The sequence below is a fragment of the Mustela nivalis genome (assembly GCF_964662115.1).
Source record: "Mustela nivalis genome assembly, chromosome: 11".
Lineage (NCBI taxonomy): Eukaryota > Metazoa > Chordata > Mammalia > Carnivora > Mustelidae > Mustela > Mustela nivalis.
This window is the reverse complement of record NC_139030.1, coordinates 100,291,792-100,311,155: the sequence shown is the minus strand read 5'-3', so window position 1 is coordinate 100,311,155 and position 19,364 is coordinate 100,291,792. Positions and strand designations below refer to the sequence as shown.

Here is a 19,364-nt window from a genome sequence, read left to right as displayed (position 1 = left end):
AGAGCCCGATGCGGGACTCGATCCCAGGACCCTGAGATCATGACCTGAGCCGAAGACAGCGGCTTAACCCACCCAGGTGCCCCTGAGCCACCCAGATGCCCCTTGAATTTATTTTTGTATATGGTATAAGATAGTGGTCCAGTTTCATTCTTTTGCATATGGCTGTCCAGTTTTCCCAACACCATTTATTAAAGAGATAGTCTTTTTTCCATTGGACATTCTTTCCTACTTTGTCAAAGATTAGTTGACTGTATAATTGTGGTTCTATTTCTGGGTTTTCTATTCTGTTCCATTGATCTGTGTGTTTGTTTTTGTGCCAGTACCATATATCTTTTTTTTTTTTTTTAAGATTTTATTTATTTATTTGACAGGCAGAGATTACAAGTAGGCTGAGAGGCAGGCAGAGAGAGAGAAGGAGGAAGCAGGCTCCCTGCTGAGTAGAGAGCCCGATGCAGGGCTTGATCCCAGGACCCTGGGATCATGACCTGAGCTGAAGGCAGAGGCTTTAACCCACTGAGCCACCCAGGCGCCCCAGTACCATATATCTTGATCACTACAGCTTTGTAGTATAACTTGAAGTCCAGAATTGTGATGACTCTAGCTTTGCTTTTCTTTTTTAAGATTGCTTTGGCTATTCAGGGTCTTTTGTGATTCTGTAAAATTTTGAGATTGTTTGTTCTAGCTCTATTGAAAATGCTGGTGGTGTTTTGATAGCGATTGCATTAAATGTGTAGATTGCTTTGAGTAGTATAGGCATTTTAATAATATGTATTCTTTCAATCCATGAGCTTAGGATTTTTTTTTTTTTCATTTCTTTATGTCATCTTCATTTTTTTTCCTCTTTCTTTTTTTTAAAAGATTTTATTTACATATGTGTGTGAGAGAGAGAAAGCATTAGCAGTGGGGAGGGAGAGAGACAGACAGAATCCCCGCTAAGGAGGGAGCCCAATTTGGAACTTGATCCCAGGACTCTCGGATCATGACCTGAGCTGAAGGCAGACACTTAAACCGATGAGCCACCCAGGTGCCCTTTGTGTCATCTTCAATTTCTTTCATAAGTGTTTTGTAGTTTTCAGAGTACAAGTCTTTTACCTTTTTGGTAGGTTTATTCATAAGTATCTTACAGTCTTGGGTGTAATTATAAATGGAATTGATTCCTTGGTTTCTCTTTCTATTGCTTCATTATTGGTGTATAGAAATGCCACAGATTTCCATACATTAATTTTGTGTCCTGCATCTTCGTGTATCATTGGTGGTTCGTGCTGAGTTCGTGTATCAGGTCAAGCAATTTTTTGGTGGAGTCTTTCGGGTTTTCTTTTTTTTTTTTTTAAGATTTATTTATTTATTTATTTGACAGAGAGAAATCACAAGTAGGCAGAGAGGCAGGCAGAGAGAGAGAGAGAGGAGGAAGCAGGCTCCCTGCTGAGCAGAGAGCCCGATGCGGGACTCGATCCCAGGACCCTGAGATCATGACCTGAGCTGAAGGCAGCGGCTTAACCACTGAGCCACCCAGGCGCCCTCTTTCGGGTTTTCTATAGAGTATCATGTTGTCTGAAAATAGTGAAAGTTTGACTTTTTGCTTGCCAGTTTGGATGCCTTGTATTTATTTTTGTTGTCTGATTGCTGAGGCTAGGTCTTCTAGTACTGTGTTAAATAACAATGGTGAGAGTGGACATCCCAGTCTTGTTCCGAACCAACCCTAGAGGAAAAGCTCTCAGTTTTTCCCATTGAAGATTATATTAACTGTGGGTCTTTGGGTCTTTCATATATGGCCTTTCTGATGTTGAGATATGTTCCCTCTATTTCTACTTTGTTGTTTTTGTTTTTGTTTTTAAGATTTATTTATTTTCGAGAGAGAGAGAGAGTGCAAGCAGGGGTATCAGTTGAGGAGAAGGAGAGAATCTCAAGCAGACTCCCGCACCATACAAGGCTCAATCCCATAACCTGGAGATCATGATCTGAGCCAAAATCAAGAGTAGGATGCGTAACTGACCGAGCCAGCCAGGTACCCCTTGCTGGGGGCCCCTGGGTACCTCAGTCAGATAAACAGCCTACTCATGGTTTCAGATCTCAGGATCCTGGGATCCAGCCCTGTGTAGGGTTCCATGCTCAGCGTGGAGTCTGCTTCTCTCTGTGTTCCTCTGCTCCTCCCCCTGCTCTCTATCTCTTTCTCTCTCTCAAAAAAATAAATCTAAAAAAAAAAAAAAGAAGAAGAATGGACGCTGTCCTTTGTCAGATGCTTTACTGCATCTGTTTTGAGAGGGTCATATGGTTCTTACCCTTTCTTTTAATGTGGTATATCACATTGATGGATTTGCAAATATTGAACCACCCTTGTAGCCTAGGAATAAATCTCAGTTGATCATGGCGAATGATTCTTTTAATGTACTTTTGAATTTGATTTCCTAGTATTTTGTTGAGAATTTTTGCATCCACATTTATCAGGGATATTGCCCTGTAATTTTATCTTATTAGTGTAGTCTCTGTCTGGTTTTGGAAACATGTAATGTTGGCCTGATAGAGTGAGTTTGGAAGTTTTCCTACCACTTCTGTTTTTTGGAACAATTTGAGAAGAATAGGTATTAACTCTTCTTTAAAATGTTTGATAGAATTCCCCTGGGAGGCCTTCTATGTATGTTCTTATGAAGCATATTTAAATCACACTGTCTACAACTTTTTTTTATGGTTCAACTACCCTTTTTAAGACTGGGTATAGCTTTTCTCATCTTTTTAGTGATTTAAAGTTTCCTTTTAGTAGTAGAATAGATATAATAACTACAAAATATATTGAATTCCATTGTAGAATAAAATAGCTTTTTGTTTAGATTGCTGGACCCTGTTTTTTTATGGGTGCTATCCATAAAGAATTTGATTCCATTATTTATTTTAAAGGTAGTGCCATGCTCATTAATTCTACTGAATAAAATACGAATCTTTTGCAGTAGGGAAAATTGTGTATTTTGGATGTTAGTTACTGTTTTGTAATCTGGAGATGTCATTTACAAAGCCTTTGACTTAGATAATGCTGAACAGGGTGCTGTTTGAATAGGCATACACATGAGAAATAGTTCTTGATTTACAAAAGCATTTATTCCTTTTGGAATCTGTTGTTTGCAGTATTCTTGGTGGCTTCATGATAAGCCCCAAGCTTCTGATAATAAACAATATCCCAGACCTTTTGGTTTCATATCAAGCTGATCTATGATTTTTCAACAGCCCACAATTATACAAAACTGTTTAAGTGTGCTTAAGAGCATTTTTTAAGTGGTTTTATCTCCTTCTCCTTATTTACTTCTGTAGTTCATTCTGGAGAAATCATTTGATTATCCTATGTTGATGATACCTCTAGGATTTAGATAGCCCTGTGCATTTGATTTACTATGTACCTGTTTTAATAATCTTATCTTTTAATATTTTGGAATAAGGAGCAAGCAGAGAATAATAGCTTATCTTTTAGGTAAACCTTCTGGCCATTTAATATGAAGTACGATTCAAAGATGACAATAAAATTGTCAAAGATGACAATTGCTCTGAAGTTGATAAGATGCCTGTGGCATGTTTGTATTTTGTAGACAAAGGAAAGTAGTTGAAAGCTATCATTTTATTCTGCAGTTTGTTTGGCATAGAGTTTAAGGAGGACTTTTGTTTCTTTAGTATATCTTATGTTATCAGATACTAGAATTTCTAAACTCAGACTTTAAGGGGAGCTGGGACACCAAAAGTATGTGAGTATGTGTTGGAGGATAATTCTTTTTTTTTTTTTTTTTTTTTTTTGGAGTATCATTCACACACAATATTCCATGAGTTTCAGGTGTTCAACATAGTGATTTAGATAATTCTTCCATGGTAACAAAGCAGGAACATTTTGTATCCCACTAACAAAAAGGACAACTCATACATAGAAACTGGTCCTACACTGTGAGCCCCTAGAGAGCAAGAGGTAAGCTCTTTTAAAATGATGGTGGTTGTCGAGCTCTGCATTGGGCTCTCTGCTCAGCAGGGAGCCTGCTTCCTTCTCTCTTTCTCTGCCTGCTTCTCTGTGATCTCCGTCTGTCAAATAAATAAATAAAATCTTTTTAAAAAAATAAATAAAATAAAGTGATGGTTGTTGTGATGCCTGGGTGGCTCAGTCATTTAAGTCTGACTTCGGCTCAGGTCATGATCCTCAGGGTCCTGGAACTTACCCACATATTGGGCTCCCTGCTCAGCGAGGAATCTGCTTGTCCTTCTGCTCCCTCATCCTTGCCCCCACCCTGCTTGTGCTCACTGTCTCTCTCAAATAATTAAATAAAATCTTTTAAAAAAGATAGTTGTTGGTTTTTTCTGCCTAGAATAAAAATAGTGCATATTAATTGTAGAAAATTTAGAAAATATATTTACAAAAATTGCTCAAAGTCTTTAACATGTTAGTGCATTTCCTTTTAGTCTTTTTCTGTGCATAAGTATTTTATGGTAAAACATATATAAAACATAGTTTAACATAAAATATCATTAAACCCATGTCAAGAAAGAGAACATCCCAGATGACCCCTGTGTTGTATCTCTTCTTAATCACAACTCCTATTTCCTTCATAAAGATAGCTATTACTCTGACCCTTAGTGATAATCATTTCCTCACTTTTCTTTATTGCTTCTCTGTTTTCTATTATATCCCCAAGTTTAATGTAGTTTAATAGTTCCATTTTTTGAACTTTATATCAGTTAAATCATAGCGTCCTCTCTGGTCTCTTGATCCTTCACACAATATGGTGTTTTAAAATTTGTGCTATTGAGTAAAGCTATAATTCTTCTGGCAATTTTTGTTTTTGTTTTTTTTTTTCTTTTTAAAAATATAATGATTGCAAGTCACTTCCATTGCTATGTAGTATTCTATTGTGTGGCTATACCATAACTTACTTTTCCATTCTCTTGCTGATAAATATTTGGGTTGTTTCTAATTTTTGTATACTATGAATAAATCAGTTATGAACATTCTTGAACATATGTCCTAGTTCACATGAAATTTTCCAACGTATATAACTAGGAGTAGAATTGCTTAGTCATTGTGTATATGTATCTTTAGCTCTAGTAAGTAATGTTAAACTGTTTCCAAAGAAGTTGTGCCAATTTGGACTACAAGCAAAAGTATATGAAAGTTCTCTTTGCCAACACTTTTGCTCATAATAATTTTTCATGGGGTTTAAAAAAGGGAATTAAAAATATAATCCATCACTACCAAATAATTGGGAGGGTTGGAAAAATATTCCAGTGTCTTTCTGCTGCCCAGGAAACAGATGGGCAAGAGCAAATTATCCAAAATAAGATCATAGAAGTAAACACAAAGGTGTCACTAATTATCTTAAATGTAAATGGATTAAGCAATCCAGTTAAAAGACAAAGATAATTGGATTGATTTTAAAACATGAAGATAAACACCATATACACAAATTAACTCAAAATGGATTGGTAACCTAACTATAAAAAGCTAGAAACATAGAACTTTTAGAAAAAAACATGGGGTATATCTTAATAACCTTGGATTTAGCAGTGAATTCTTACATATAACACCAAAATTCAAACGACAAAAGAAAAAATGAACAATGTGGATATCATCAAAATTAAAAGTTTTTGTGCCTTAAAACACATATCAAGAAAGTGAAAAGATAGGCTATATGTTACAACATGGCTGAATCTTGAAAACATGCTATGTTAAAGGAAATAAACTAGACACAAAAGAACAAATATTACATGATTCCACTGATATGATATATTAATAGCAGGCAAATTCATAGAGACAGAAAGTAGGTTTGAGATCTGGGGGCTGGAAGAAGGGGAGAATAGGGAATTATTTCTTAATAGTTACCAGGTTCTCATTGGAGTGATAAAAATATTTTGAAAACAGGTAGTGATAATGATTGCACAGTGTTGTAAATGTTATTGATGCCACTCTTTTTACAATTATGGAGTGGTTAAAAAGGTAAATTTTATGTCTTATATATTCCTCACAATTTTTAAAAATCAATAATGTAATATTTCAAAAACCATTGATTAAATACTTTAAATTTTTATTTATTATTTATTTCCTTTTTTGGAGAGGGGGAAGATGGGGTAGAGAGAGAGGGAGAATCAAGAGAATCTTAAGCAGGCTCCACACCCAGTGCAGAGCCTGACATGGGGCTTGAGATCACGACCTGAGCCAAGACTGAGTTACACGCTTGCCCAACTGAGCCACCCAAGCGTCCTGAATTATACACTTTAAATTAATGAATTGTATGTTGTATGAATTATATGTCAACAAAATATTTTTAAAAGACTAATAAGCCTACTACTGTTTAGTTATAAGAGATACATCTAACACATAAGGATACAGAAAGATAAACAATAAGTTGATGGAAAAAATATTAGCTATATTAGTATCAGATCAAATGGACTTTAAGAAAAACATTACCAGAGACAAGGAGGGTCACATTTTAAAGACAGATATTCATTTAACAGGAAGATAGGACAATTGAAAATTTGTATACAGCTAGCAATATAGCTTTGAAATATATGAGCCAAAAATGGATACAACTAAAAAAATAAAGTCTTAATTATAATAGATTTTAACACAACTTTCTAGAATTGATAAGCAGTCAAAAATTTAATAAACAGATATGCCCTACTCAGTTAACACACAGAAAGATGTTCACAAGCTTATTTTTAAAGGCAATGAAGTATAAACAACAGAAATTGGGGTCTTAAAGAATTCTTAATGATATAGGACAGTGTTAATTGAAAAGAACCAGACCACAAAGTTGGATTTAGTAATTCCAATCTTGTTTAAAGTATTATCTGTAGATTGGAAAAATACTTTATCGTTGATTTTAAACATTTGACTAGGATGTACATCAGTAAGATTTTCTTTGCATTATCCCTGCTTGGGGTTCACTGATCTTAAATCTATGGTTGGTTGGCTTTCATCAGTTTCGAAAACATTTTGTGCATTATCTCTTTGAGTGTATCTTCTATACTATTTCCTGCCTCTCCTACTGTGTTTCTAATTAATGTATATTAGGCCATTTGATACTGTCTTATAGATACTGGATTCTCTATTTTTTCCTCTCTCTTTCCTCTTTGTGATATAATTTGGATAATCTGTTGATGTGTATTCGAATTTGTTGATTCTTTTGTCAGTGGTATCTTTTCTGCTGATAATCACATCACAAGAATTCTTTAGGTCCACTACCATGCATTTAATTTCTAACAATTCCATTTGGTTTTTTTCTAATTTCTCTATCTTATCTGACATTTTCCATCTGTTCATTCATGTGTCCACTTTTTCCACTACCATTTTTTTTTTTAAGATTTTTGTTTATTTGAGAGAGAGAGAGAGAGAGCGCACATGAGCGGGGAGGAACAGAGGGAGAGGATGAAACAGAGTGCCCGCTAAGAAGGGACCCTGGTAATGTGGGGCTTGGTCCCAGGACCCTGAGATTGTGACCTGAGCCAAAGGTAGATGCTTAATTGAGTGATCCACCCAAGCAGCCCTCCACTGTATTTTTAACACACTTTTCATAGTTATTTTTTAAGTCTCTGATACTTTCATCATCAGTGGTTGTTTCTGTTGAGGACTTCCTTTTTTGACATTGAACCATATTTTCTTGCTTCTTCACATCTTTTGACTTTTGGTTGAATAATGAACATTGCAGATAAAAGAAGAATAGAGTGTAAAATAAATATTATTTATGTTGAGAAAAGGATACACCCTGTTTTGTCAAGCTACTATAATGAGGGGCTAAATGAACTCTGTTAGCTTACTTTATCTGGGCTTTGTTGTTACCTCAGTTTGATTCATTTCATTATAGGTTTCAAATGCTCTGAGGGCAGAAGGAACCTTCACCTCAGTAGGATTTGATATCAGTGCTTAATAGGATTTCTCTTAGCTCTCCTTTGCCTTCACTCTTTGGTAAGCCCTATACTCTGGCACTTCAGGAAAGAGCTTTCTCAACTTTAATAGCCCTTACCCAGCCACAGGTGGACCCTGTTGTAATCAGTGAAAGCCTGCATGCCCACAAGGTTTACGTTAGCTCTCTTGACCTATTCTCAGGCTTTAGCAGGCCTTTTGTACCTACACATAATGGGGTTCTCTCAGTTTTCGACTGTGACTACTTGGTAGAGGCCTATAGAAAAGAGTTCGTAGGTATCTGCAAGCTCTTTTGGTGTTCACAGTCCCTAGGTGTTCTTAGCTATCTGCTATCCAGTACTCTTATGCCTTAAGAATTTGTTAAATGTTTAGCTGTTCCCTTCTACCCACATCTGTGGGTGGTGTCCTCTTCCACTAACTGCATTACCAAGGATAAAAGCAGTTTTAGGTCTCTTCTGTCTTAGAAAGGGGTTGTCACATACTAGCATCTTAATATATTGGCTTCTTTGTGTCCTTAGCTCTTAATGAACTTTAAAGAAAAAGCTATGATTTTGTAGGCTTATTAGGTGTCTTGGCTTATTATTAGGGTGGAAATAAAATTTGTTTGCATCTTTTTACACCCTAAACAAAATTAGAAGTAACTTTTTTCACATTTTAACATATGATGTATTATTTCACCCTATAAAACTTATGTCGAAACAAAAATCTATATACGAATGTTTATAGCAACTTTATTCATAGCTGCCAGAATTGGAAGAAACCAAAGTGTCTTTCAGTAGGTGAGTGGATAAATGCTGGTACATCCATGCCATGGGATATCATTAGATGATAAAAAGCAGTGAACTATTCAGCCACGAAAAGACATGGGGGAAACTTATATGCATATTGTTGAGTGAAAGAAGGTAGTCTGAAAAAGCTACATAGTGTATTATTTCAACTATATGACATTCTGGAAAAGGCAAAACTATAGACGCAGTAAAAATATCGGTTGCCAGAGTCTAGTGGGAGCTGGAGGTGAAGAATGAATAGGTGGAGCATAGGACACTATAGGTTAGCAGAACTACTCTGTATGATACTGTATTGGTGAATACATGGCATTATGCATCTGTTAAAGCCCATAGAACTATACAGCACAAGGAATGAAAGCTAATGTAAACTATGGGCTTTAGTTAGTATATCAATAGTGGTTCATCAGTTGTAACAAATACACTACACTGTATCAGTCTGCTCCAGCAGCCATAATGGAAGAAAAATAATTTTTCTTCTACCCTTCTAGGTTCTTCGCTGAAGGTGTCATGTCCCCTATACCACCATAATGAAAAGACAGTGTAACAGGAGAAAAAGAGGTTTAACAACATATACACTTTCTGCATACATGGGACATACCCAGGAAAACTGAGTAATTCCCTAAAATGGCCCAAGTCACCACCCCAAATATTATCTCTAGTTAAGCCAAAGGAAGGGGGGTGGAAAGGAGGTTAAGGTAAGACCAGTTACGGTAGGTTACTAGGAAAAGCACAGTAAACAAGTATATGTTTGCTGTGCACATTTAAGTCCATGCCTTCTCTATTGATGAAGGTTGCTAGAGTTTTAGTCATTTTCCTCTTTAGGACAGAGAGGGAGATACCTTACAAATGGAGATTTTCCTTATAAATGTAAATGTCTCTTACAAAAGGGCAACTTCTTATTTTTCAGAGTTTCTTCGGTATTCTTAAAAATACCCAGCTCAAGATAGTCATGCTTATTTTGGGGGTACTGTATTCTGCTATCCCTCACAGCCACAACAAAATAGAATTGACCGTGTTGCCTAAACAACAGAAATCTATTTCCTCACAATCCTGGAGGCTAGAAGTCCAAGATTTGGGTGCTACCATGGTTAGGTTGTATTGAGAACTCTCTTCCTGTTGTGCAGATGGCTGCTTTTTCACTGTTTCCTCACATGGTAGAGACAGAGAGAAAGCAAGCCCTCTGATAGCTCTTCCTATAAGGCCACTAATCCTGTCATAAAGTCCCCACCCCCCTGGCCTCATCTGAACCTCATCCCAAGGGACCCATCTCCAAAAATCATCACCTTGTGGGTTAATGCTTCAACATATGAATTTTAAGGGATCACAGTTCAGTCCATAGTACATTTTGTTTATTCATTCATCAGTTTATGAACATTCATGTTTTTTTCACTTTGGGTTATTATAATTAGTGGTACCATGAAAATTCCTGTAGAAGTGTTTGTTTGAATACTTGTTTTCAATTCTTTGGGGTATGCCTAGGAGTGGAATTGCTAGGTCTTATGGTAATTCTATGTTTAAATTTTTGAAGAACTTCCAAAATGTTTTCTACTGCATTTAATTTAAATTATAATTTTTTAAATTGTAGCCAGCCCAGTGTGTGTGACTTGATATCTCATGGTAAAATGAGCTTTTATATGCAGCTTTCTTCTTATAATTTTGTATGTTGGAAGTAGGTAAAATGAGCTTTTATATGCAGCTTTCTTCTTATAATTTTGTATGTTGGAAGTAGGTACAATTATCATTATGTTGAAGTCTATTAAAATCCAAAAAGTACCAAAGAAAAGCCAAATAACTTGCTAAATGCCACTGAGAGAGTGGTGTTGAATCAAGATTTAAAACCAAATGTGATTCCAAAGACTGTTCTCTTAAATATTCTATTATTCTGCCTGAGCTGTTCCATGATATAATAGATATTCAAATAATAAGCACAACCAACAGGTGTTTCAGTGTTGTAAATCTGTATAAGATCATTTGTGTGGTTAAAAATATATAATTTGCAATTATTACAGATTTATTATTAATTTTTCTTTAATTTCCTTTGATGCAAAAACATTGATTTGACTATATATTGACACAGGCTTTCTGTCAGTATTTAACAAACTACTGAAAAAAGATGACTCTGTTTTTAAATTTGTCTTATTTTAGGTCCACCTCATTCATTTAATCGAGATGAGACAATAATCATTGCTTTGGCATCAGTCTCTGTATTAGCTGTTTTGATAGTTGCCTTATGCTTCGGATACAGGATGCTGACAGGTAAAAATATTACCTTTTTTCCTATTGTTTATTAAATACACCATTTAATAGGAATCAGTTTTCTCCTTTTTAAAAATCTCTGCGCTCCCATCCTTATCTCTTCGCAAACATTTTTCCTAGTTTTTGTGAAAAGTTAAAAAAATGTCCAAAATACCTCAGCTTCAATGATTATCACATCGATATATTATCCATAGCCCTGCTTATCACATCTTTCTGAGATAGTGGGTTATTTTGAAGTGAATCACATATATCATTTATCTGTAAAAAACTTTAGTATTATCTCTGAAATATAAGGACTAACCACAATACCATTTTTCACATCTACATAAATAAATAAGTAATTCTTTAGTATCATCAACTGTCCAGTCAGTTCTACTTAACTTTAGGTTTGATGAGCTTTTTAGGAAATCCGTACCCATTCATTCATTTGAATAACTTTAATAAAACCTTTAATGTTTCTGCAATATTTTAAACAAGGTCTGTTGTTGGAATTATCTCCCAAAATCCAGCTTTAATATTATTACTCATCATTCTTCATTTATAGATGGACTCTTAGTTTAGTAAATAGTTTTACTCTTGGTGACATTGGGCATAAATCTTGCTGCCTTCCCTTTTGTAGCTCTTTTTTTTTAACTAAATGTAATTAAAAAGTATAATAAAGATCTTCATTTTAAGAGAACCATATCTTGGTAACTTCTTTTTCCCACTTTTATAGGAGACCGTAAGCAAGGTCTTCACAGTATGAACATGATGGAGGCAGCAGCATCAGAACCCTCTCTTGACCTGGATAATCTGAAACTGTTGGAGGTAAGATTGTTCTTAGATATTATGGGCTGTTCTTTCTGCTGTCGTAATACATCTGAGACAGTAACTTTACTCACTTACTACATCATTCATCCATTTATTCCACTAACATTTATTAACTATCAGCTTAGTGCCAAAGCACTGAGGATATAGGAACAGTACAGATGGTCTCCTTGAGGCTTATATTCTTTTTTCTTTTTTTAAAGTTTTATTTATTTGAGAAAGAGAGCCGGGGCGGGGCGGGGCGGTGCAGAGGGAGAGGAGAGATAGAATCTCTAGAAGACTCCTGCTGAGCTCAGAGCCCTTGCACCATGGTGCTCCATCCCAGGACCCTGAGATTATGACCTGAGTAGAAATCAAGAGTCAGCCAGCCACTTAACTGACTGAGACACCCAGGCTCCCTTTGTGGTTTATATTCTAGTGGGAAAAGAGTCTACAAACAGGTTAAACAAATAAATGTATATTATTTCTAGTAATATTAGTAAATGTTATAGAGAAAAGTAAAGCAGATAAGAAGATAAAAATATGGAAATAGAGTTGGTAAAGAGAGTATATTTAGAAAGGAGACAGTATATTTAGGAAGGAGATGATCTTTGAGTAGAGACTGCATTGATATGGGAATAAAGAGATGAGGTTCTGAAAAGAATATACTTTCAAGCAATCCATAATATATGCCTAATGAATATTCCTTGTCTTTGCATATATTATGTATTTTTATAGGTACATGCAACTGTTATGTATTATGTTGGATTTAATTTTCATTTCGTAATATCTCAGAGCCTATGTTAAAGTCTTACCATGATGATTATTTTTATGATCATTACTAGAATAAGTAAACTATGATCCCCAAACTAGAGACTATTAAATAATATATATGATAGATTTGATTATATAAAACATTTTAGGAAACCTCTGTTTAGAAGAAAAGTACAATACATAAAGTTAAAAGATTCCAAAAAAGCATTTCAGCACATGAAAAAGAATTGTTCAAGAGCTGGTATAAATCAATAGTAGAAACAATCCATAAAAAATGGACAAAAACATGAAGTGCCAATTCACAAAGGAATTAAATGTAACTTTTAAACATATAATAAGATGTCCAGTTTATTAAATTAAAAAAATACTAATTAAAACCATAGAATATTATCTTGGGCTGAGTAAAACACTCCCAAACATTGCTGATTTAACTATATATTGATACAATGTTTCTAAAGGGCATTTTATCAGTCTGTTATAATTTTAACCTAGAAATAGTGAATGAAATATAATGAAAATCCTTAAATAAATGATAGTAAATTCTTAACCTGTTTCAGTAAAGTGAAAGAAATATCCAGAAGCCAAAAATGAAGATGCACATGGGTTGCATTTTGCTGATTTTATTTTTTTTAATTGTGTCCTGGATATTAAGAATGTTATATTGTGGATACCCTATGTTCTGTTAGGCTTTTCTTTCTTTCTTTCTTTCTTTCTTTCTTTCTTTCTTTTTTTTTTTTTTTAATTTTTTTTTAAAAATATTTTTTTTTTTTAAGATTTCAGTTTTTCCGTTTGACAGAGAGAAATCACAAGCAGACAGAGAGGCAGGCAGAGAGAGAGGAGGAAGCAGGCTCCCTCCGAGCAGAGAGCCCGATGCGGGACTCGATCCCAAGACCCTGAGATCATGACCTGAGCCGAAGGCAGCGGCCCAGCCCACTGAGCCACCCAGGCGCCCATCTTTCTTTCTTTCTTTAAGATTTTATTTATTTATTTGAAAGTGGGGGGGGGGGCGGCACCTGGATGGCTCAGTTGGTTAAGTGGCTGCCTTCTGCGCAAGTCATGATCCCAGGATACTGGGACTGAGCCCTGCATCCGGGTTTCTGCTCAGCGGAGAGCCTGCTTCTCCCTTTCCCTCTCCCTGCTGCTCTGCCTACTTATGTTCTCTCTCCATCTCTCTAATAAATAAATAAAATCTTAAAAAGAGAGAGAGAATGAGTGAAAGGGAGAGCATGAACAGGGAGAGAAGCAGACTTCCCTGCTGAGCAGCAAACCTGACATGGGGCTCAATCTCAGTACCCTGGGATCATGACCTGAGCCGAAAACAGACACTTAACCAACTGAGCCACTCAGGTGCCCCCTGTTAGGTTTTTCTAAAGTGTGTTTGTTTCCTCTGTTTGTTTTAATAGGCAGTTAACTTGGTTGGATATGCTGCAAACTCATCTCTTAGGCAAAAGCTCAAAATCTCAGCACAATTATTTTATCTTTAGCTGAAATTGGTCTCGTGTATTTGCTAGGTTTCCCCCTCTCTCACTCTCTTTTGTGGGATTCACTTTCCAGAATCTGTGGTTGCCCTTAATTCTGTCCTCTGGTTCCTAGGGCCAGAATGATTATGGATTTTCTATTACAGTTCTAGCTCCCCTGCAGAGTGTTCTTTCAGCCTGCTCTCAGACTAAGAGATATAAAAATGGGTAGTAGTTCACCCTAGGCATTCCTTTCTAAGTGTTGATTCCCAGAATCTACTTCCTTTATGTTCATTCTCTAGCACTTTCAGATTTCTTTTTAAAATTTTGTTCAGGGGCTCCTGGGTGGCTCAGTGGGTTAAGCGTCTGCCTTTTGCTCAGGTCATAATCCTGGGGTCCTGAGGTTGAGCCCCATGTTGGGCTCCCTGCTCAGCATGAAGTCTGCTGGTCCCATTCCCTTTCCCCTCTCTCCCCTCGTATTCCCTTTCATTCTCTCTCTCTCTCTCTCTAATAAATAAATAAATTTTAAAAAATTAAAATGAAATTTTGTTCAGAGTTCATAGTTATTATCTGTGGGAGGTCTGGGTGGTGTGGTAGGACCTTCCTGAGCCATATGAAATATGGAGTTTATTAGTTTCTTGACATTGAAGTAAATAAACTATAAGCAAGAGAGAGCTATAGTCTACATTTAGATTTATAATTTTCTAGAAAATTTGATTTTTCAGTTGTGATATGAATTAATATCTTGCTTTCTTCAAAACAAATTTATAGCTGATTGGCCGAGGTCGATATGGAGCAGTTTATAAAGGTTCTTTAGATGAGCGTCCAGTTGCTGTAAAAGTGTTTTCCTTCGCAAACCGTCAGAATTTTATCAATGAGAAGAACATTTACAGAGTGCCTTTGATGGAACATGACAACATTGCTCGCTTTATAGTTGGAGATGAGAGAGTTACTGCAGATGGACGCATGGAGTATTTGCTTGTGATGGAGTATTATCCCAATGTAAGTTCTTTATAAAAATTAAAGTGACATTTATATTAGCTGTCGGTCAAATTTTCAGGACTACTGCTCTGTAAAGCACTGGTGGTTTGCAACTGGTTATTAATGGTCTGCAGTGAGATAAGGATCTCACATCAGAATGTGAATCAACTAAGTCACTGGTTAACTGTTTAATTCATCTGTCTCTGTCTCTTTCTCCCTCTCAGCAAGACTTTCTCGATGAAGGAAACAGTGTTTTGATTGACATTCATTCTGGTACAAGCTCCTTATCCCTGTCTGGTTATAAATAGTTTGTAGAAGAGCACCTTGAGTAACACTGACACATATATATTTATGAAAGCTTTCTGTCTTATACTTGTAAAACAAAAACATATAATTTGTATTTGTACTGGTAAGAGATACATTGTGAAGAAAGAGTCTAAAAAACTTTTTTCTATCTTAATTTGGTAAAGGAGCATTTAATGTGAAATAACCTTTTATACTTTTTAATATTGGAGAAATAAAAATTAATAATGTTTAAATTATCCTTTCATTCTCTCCTCCCCTTTCTACTCATGGAAATGTCTCTTTTGAGATATTGAAATGTCATAGTTCATGAGATCTTCATGGAATCCTAACCTACTTAAAAACTTTATAAGGCTGTTGCTAATTTATGTTGTCCTGTACAGGTAAATTAATTCAATTTTTTTTTTTTTGTATGTGTGTACTTTTTCCTTTATATAGGGATCTCTATGCAAGTATTTGAGTCTCCATACAAGTGATTGGGTCAGCTCTTGCCGTCTGGCTCATTCTGTGACTCGGGGACTGGCTTATCTTCATACAGAATTGCCACGAGGAGGTAAAACAATGAATAGAAGACGAATGACACCCATATAGGGTCAAAATTCACAAAGGGAAATTTTATTCATATCTTCAAACTAAGAATATATTTTATTTAATAGCAGATTTATTATTAAACAGCTGTTTGAAAGATCTGGCATGATGAAATGGATTTGAAATGTAATAAGAATAAGAAAAAGAACTTAAAGACTCTAGAGAGGTCATGGATCTCATTGAGATTTTTATTAGAGCTCTGAACACCTTCTTAGAAAAGATACATGCATAGTATACTTTTAAGAATGCTCTTTTGATTCTAATGGTTCACAGACCTTTTAAAATCATCATGCACTTAGGTTAAAAACCTCTTAGCTTAAAAACCTCTTAGCTAGGCTATACTACATTTCCTTGCATTTATTTGCTTATTTAAATGAAATACAGTGCATTGCCAATTCTTTACTTTTAACATCATATGGACTTTATTCTGTGGTTGGTCTTGAGTATAAAACCTGTGTGTATAATTCAGTGTTTCTTTTTTATAATTTTTTTTTTTAATAATTCAGTGTTTCTCTTAGCTAGAATTAGGTTTGGTCATATCTGTCAGGGGAAAATAATAGGCTTTAATAAGAATGGAAATTTTTTCCCATGTAAGAATTTAGAGAGAGGTGGTCTAAGATTGGCTTGGTAGCACCATAGAATTATTGGAGCCTTATTATTATCTCTTCCATTATTCTTTATATATGGCTAACGTTTCCAAGGTCACCTCATTGTCCATCTTGCTATATATCTGCTAATTAGTAGGAGAAAGAAAGGAAAGGTAGAAGAAATTATAGCCTTCTGTCTCCAGAAGTCCTACTCTTCTACTTATGTTTTATTTTCCAGAACTTAATTCACACTTAACTACTGCATTTATCTTCAAGAAATGCTGAAAATACAGTTGTTATTATTATTGTTGTTGTTTTTAAGCTGAGTGTGTTGGTATCTCAAATAATATTGGATTCTATTACCAAGTAGAAAGAAGAAAATGCATGGTGGGGATTTCATATCTGTGTGGTTGTATTCTTTGCCATAACTCCAGTTTTCTTTAGCACCTGTGTGCCTTTTTGCTCCTTGTTCAGAGAATCTCTTTAATTCATTTACTTTCATACTTTGTTTAAAAATACACCTCCCATCATAAGCTTGCTTCAAAACTAAATCTTTGTTCTTTTTCAAGCTTTCATCCCTTATGGGATTTTTCTTGTCATACTATAGCCCAGAATATTGCTTTTCCAGTTTCTCTGACCTCTGTAGATAAGAGAATCGTTAATGTATCAATTTCTTAGATCTTTGTTCTATTCTGTAATAGCATGGATCATCTTTTCTAGCTGCTGCTTCATATATAAATAATTTCTCCTGAATAATTTATCACTTCATTTATCCTGACATCTTGCTTTTCCTGAATACAGAATTGACCAATCTTATTGCCTATGTCAGCAATTTGATGCACTTATTCTAGTGCTTTAGCACATTAATCATTTGGACTGTGTTTCCTTACTCTTAAATATTATTGTAATTCATTGAAAGAGCTGACTTAGCACAGAATTTAAAATACCACACTAATCCTCCTTTTTAAGACTTGCATGATTCAGCAAGGTTTCAAGTCAAACATTGGCCGAAAAGAATGATTGCCATCAAATAAGAGTTTTATTTAATGTAGATGTTGCTCTCAAATACTACCTAATATTATCTTTTAAACTAGTTAACCTCTTTATTTAAATTGTGTGCATGTGTGTTTGTGTGCGTGTATATATATGTATATTTTATATATTTATATATTATATATATATTTTATATAAAATATATGCTATTGCAAAAATGTTAGTACCTATTTGATTTTTTTAATGATTTTATTTATTTGACAGAGATGGAGAGAGCAGAATATGAGCAGGGGGAATGGGATAGGGAAAGCAGACTTCCCGCTGAGCAGGGAGCCCCATGGGGGGCTCAGTCCCAGGACCCTGGGTTCATGATCCTAGCTAAAGGCAGACACTTAATGACTCAGGCACCCAGGCACCCCTGATTTTTAAAATTGGAAATATGCTATAATATTTCAAAATATTTAAAGTGTTATTTCACTCTTTTTTCAGAGAATGCTGTTTTCCCCAGTATCTTCAGATGTAACTTTGCTATTTAGCATAGAAATTTTATAGTAAGGAATAATACTATTATTAGTTATTCAGCTGTTTTTTGCTTCAGAACAAATAAGGAGGAGTTGAACCTGTTTGTTTATTTGTAATTGTCTTTCTTGTGAATTTTTTCTTTAGAATGTCTATGAATCTTGTTACTGTACTCTCCCCAGAAAAATCTAACAAAGATCATATAGCTCATAGATCACTCAAATATAAACAGAAAATTACTATTAGCTAGTACATCCTTCCAGGTCCTTTCTGTGTGTGTGTGTGTGTGTGTGTGTGTGTGTGTGTGTGTAAATATCCACAGAGAGACTTTTTTATTCAGGTTTTATTTTTTAACACAATTGAAATAATATGTCCTGCTTTTCTTTGAGATATTTTCCTGTCACAGTGCTGCTACCCAGGGCAAAATCACTGTATATTTTGCTCCTTTCTCTTCATCCCCTACCCCCAAATAAAAAGGATTAAAAGGTATACCGAGGAGAACTTTAAGGGGAAAAGTCTCTCAAAGGGCAGTCTATAGTTCTTCCTCTTGAATTGGTGATAAATCCTCTCTTCCTTTTCTTCTTTCTCTCTTACCTCTTTTGTTCCCCTTCTCCATTTCTTTTTTTCTTTTTTTTTTTCTCATTACATAGAAGAAAGTAATATCCTGTTTTCCTCTCTGGCTGTCTCACTGATTTGTTCATTGCCCATTCTCCCCATTATTTGCCTGGTTTCCCTAAGTATGAGATCTTTTAGTTTAAGTATTGATTTGGGGTTAATATACAAATATTTTCCAAATATAGAAACATTTTTATATCTCTATAAATTTTGTATATAAATATCACCTTGAGATTATACCATATATACTAGTATTATGGTTTTATGCAGAATAAGAAATATAACTCTTCTAGGGGTTGAACGAATCATGTTAGTACAAACTTTAGAAAACTGGACCATGAACTGAAAGGGGAGAAAATGAACAGGAAAGATCAATGATAACTACCATTTTTTAGATCCATGGTAACTACTATTTTTTCCTCCAGTTGTGCTGTGTGCTCTTTTTTAAAAATATATATCAAAGGAATCATTATCCTCTTTTTAGTTTCACTGCTGGTGAAATTGCAATCTGATTTTCATTAATGGGAGTAATGACTAAATGCTGAGCCTATTCGTACCTAAATATAAATACTCAGTAAACTTATCATTGACTTTGTTCTGATTGCTGTTTCTTTTTATACCTAGAGAGTTATTTTAAGTTTAAGAAATTGTGGTATAGAATTTTTTTTCAATTCAAGAATAATATTTATATAAGGTTTCCTTATAGAGAGGGAAAAATACATTATGCTTTTCATGAGGTGCCTTAGGTTAGATACATGTGTGCCAACTCTTTTAAATTCAGGTAAAACATACTCTGTTTTTGCCTTCATGGAGTGAATGGTCTAGTGATAATAGA

General features: G+C 35.0%; 1 protein-coding gene across 2 annotated transcripts in view; it reads left to right on the top strand.

Annotated features, from left to right (window-relative positions):
- BMPR2 (bone morphogenetic protein receptor type 2) overlaps positions 1–19,364 on the top strand; it is a 202,963-nt gene that overhangs the window by 141,362 nt on the left and 42,237 nt on the right. For both annotated transcript variants that reach the window (XM_082688862.1, XM_082688863.1), the window contains 4 exons: positions 10,816–10,926; positions 11,642–11,733; positions 14,715–14,945; positions 15,666–15,780. In XM_082688862.1, coding sequence (XP_082544988.1) covers positions 10,816–10,926; positions 11,642–11,733; positions 14,715–14,945; positions 15,666–15,780 — 549 coding nt within the window. The remainder of the gene's footprint in view (positions 1–10,815; positions 10,927–11,641; positions 11,734–14,714; positions 14,946–15,665; positions 15,781–19,364) is intronic.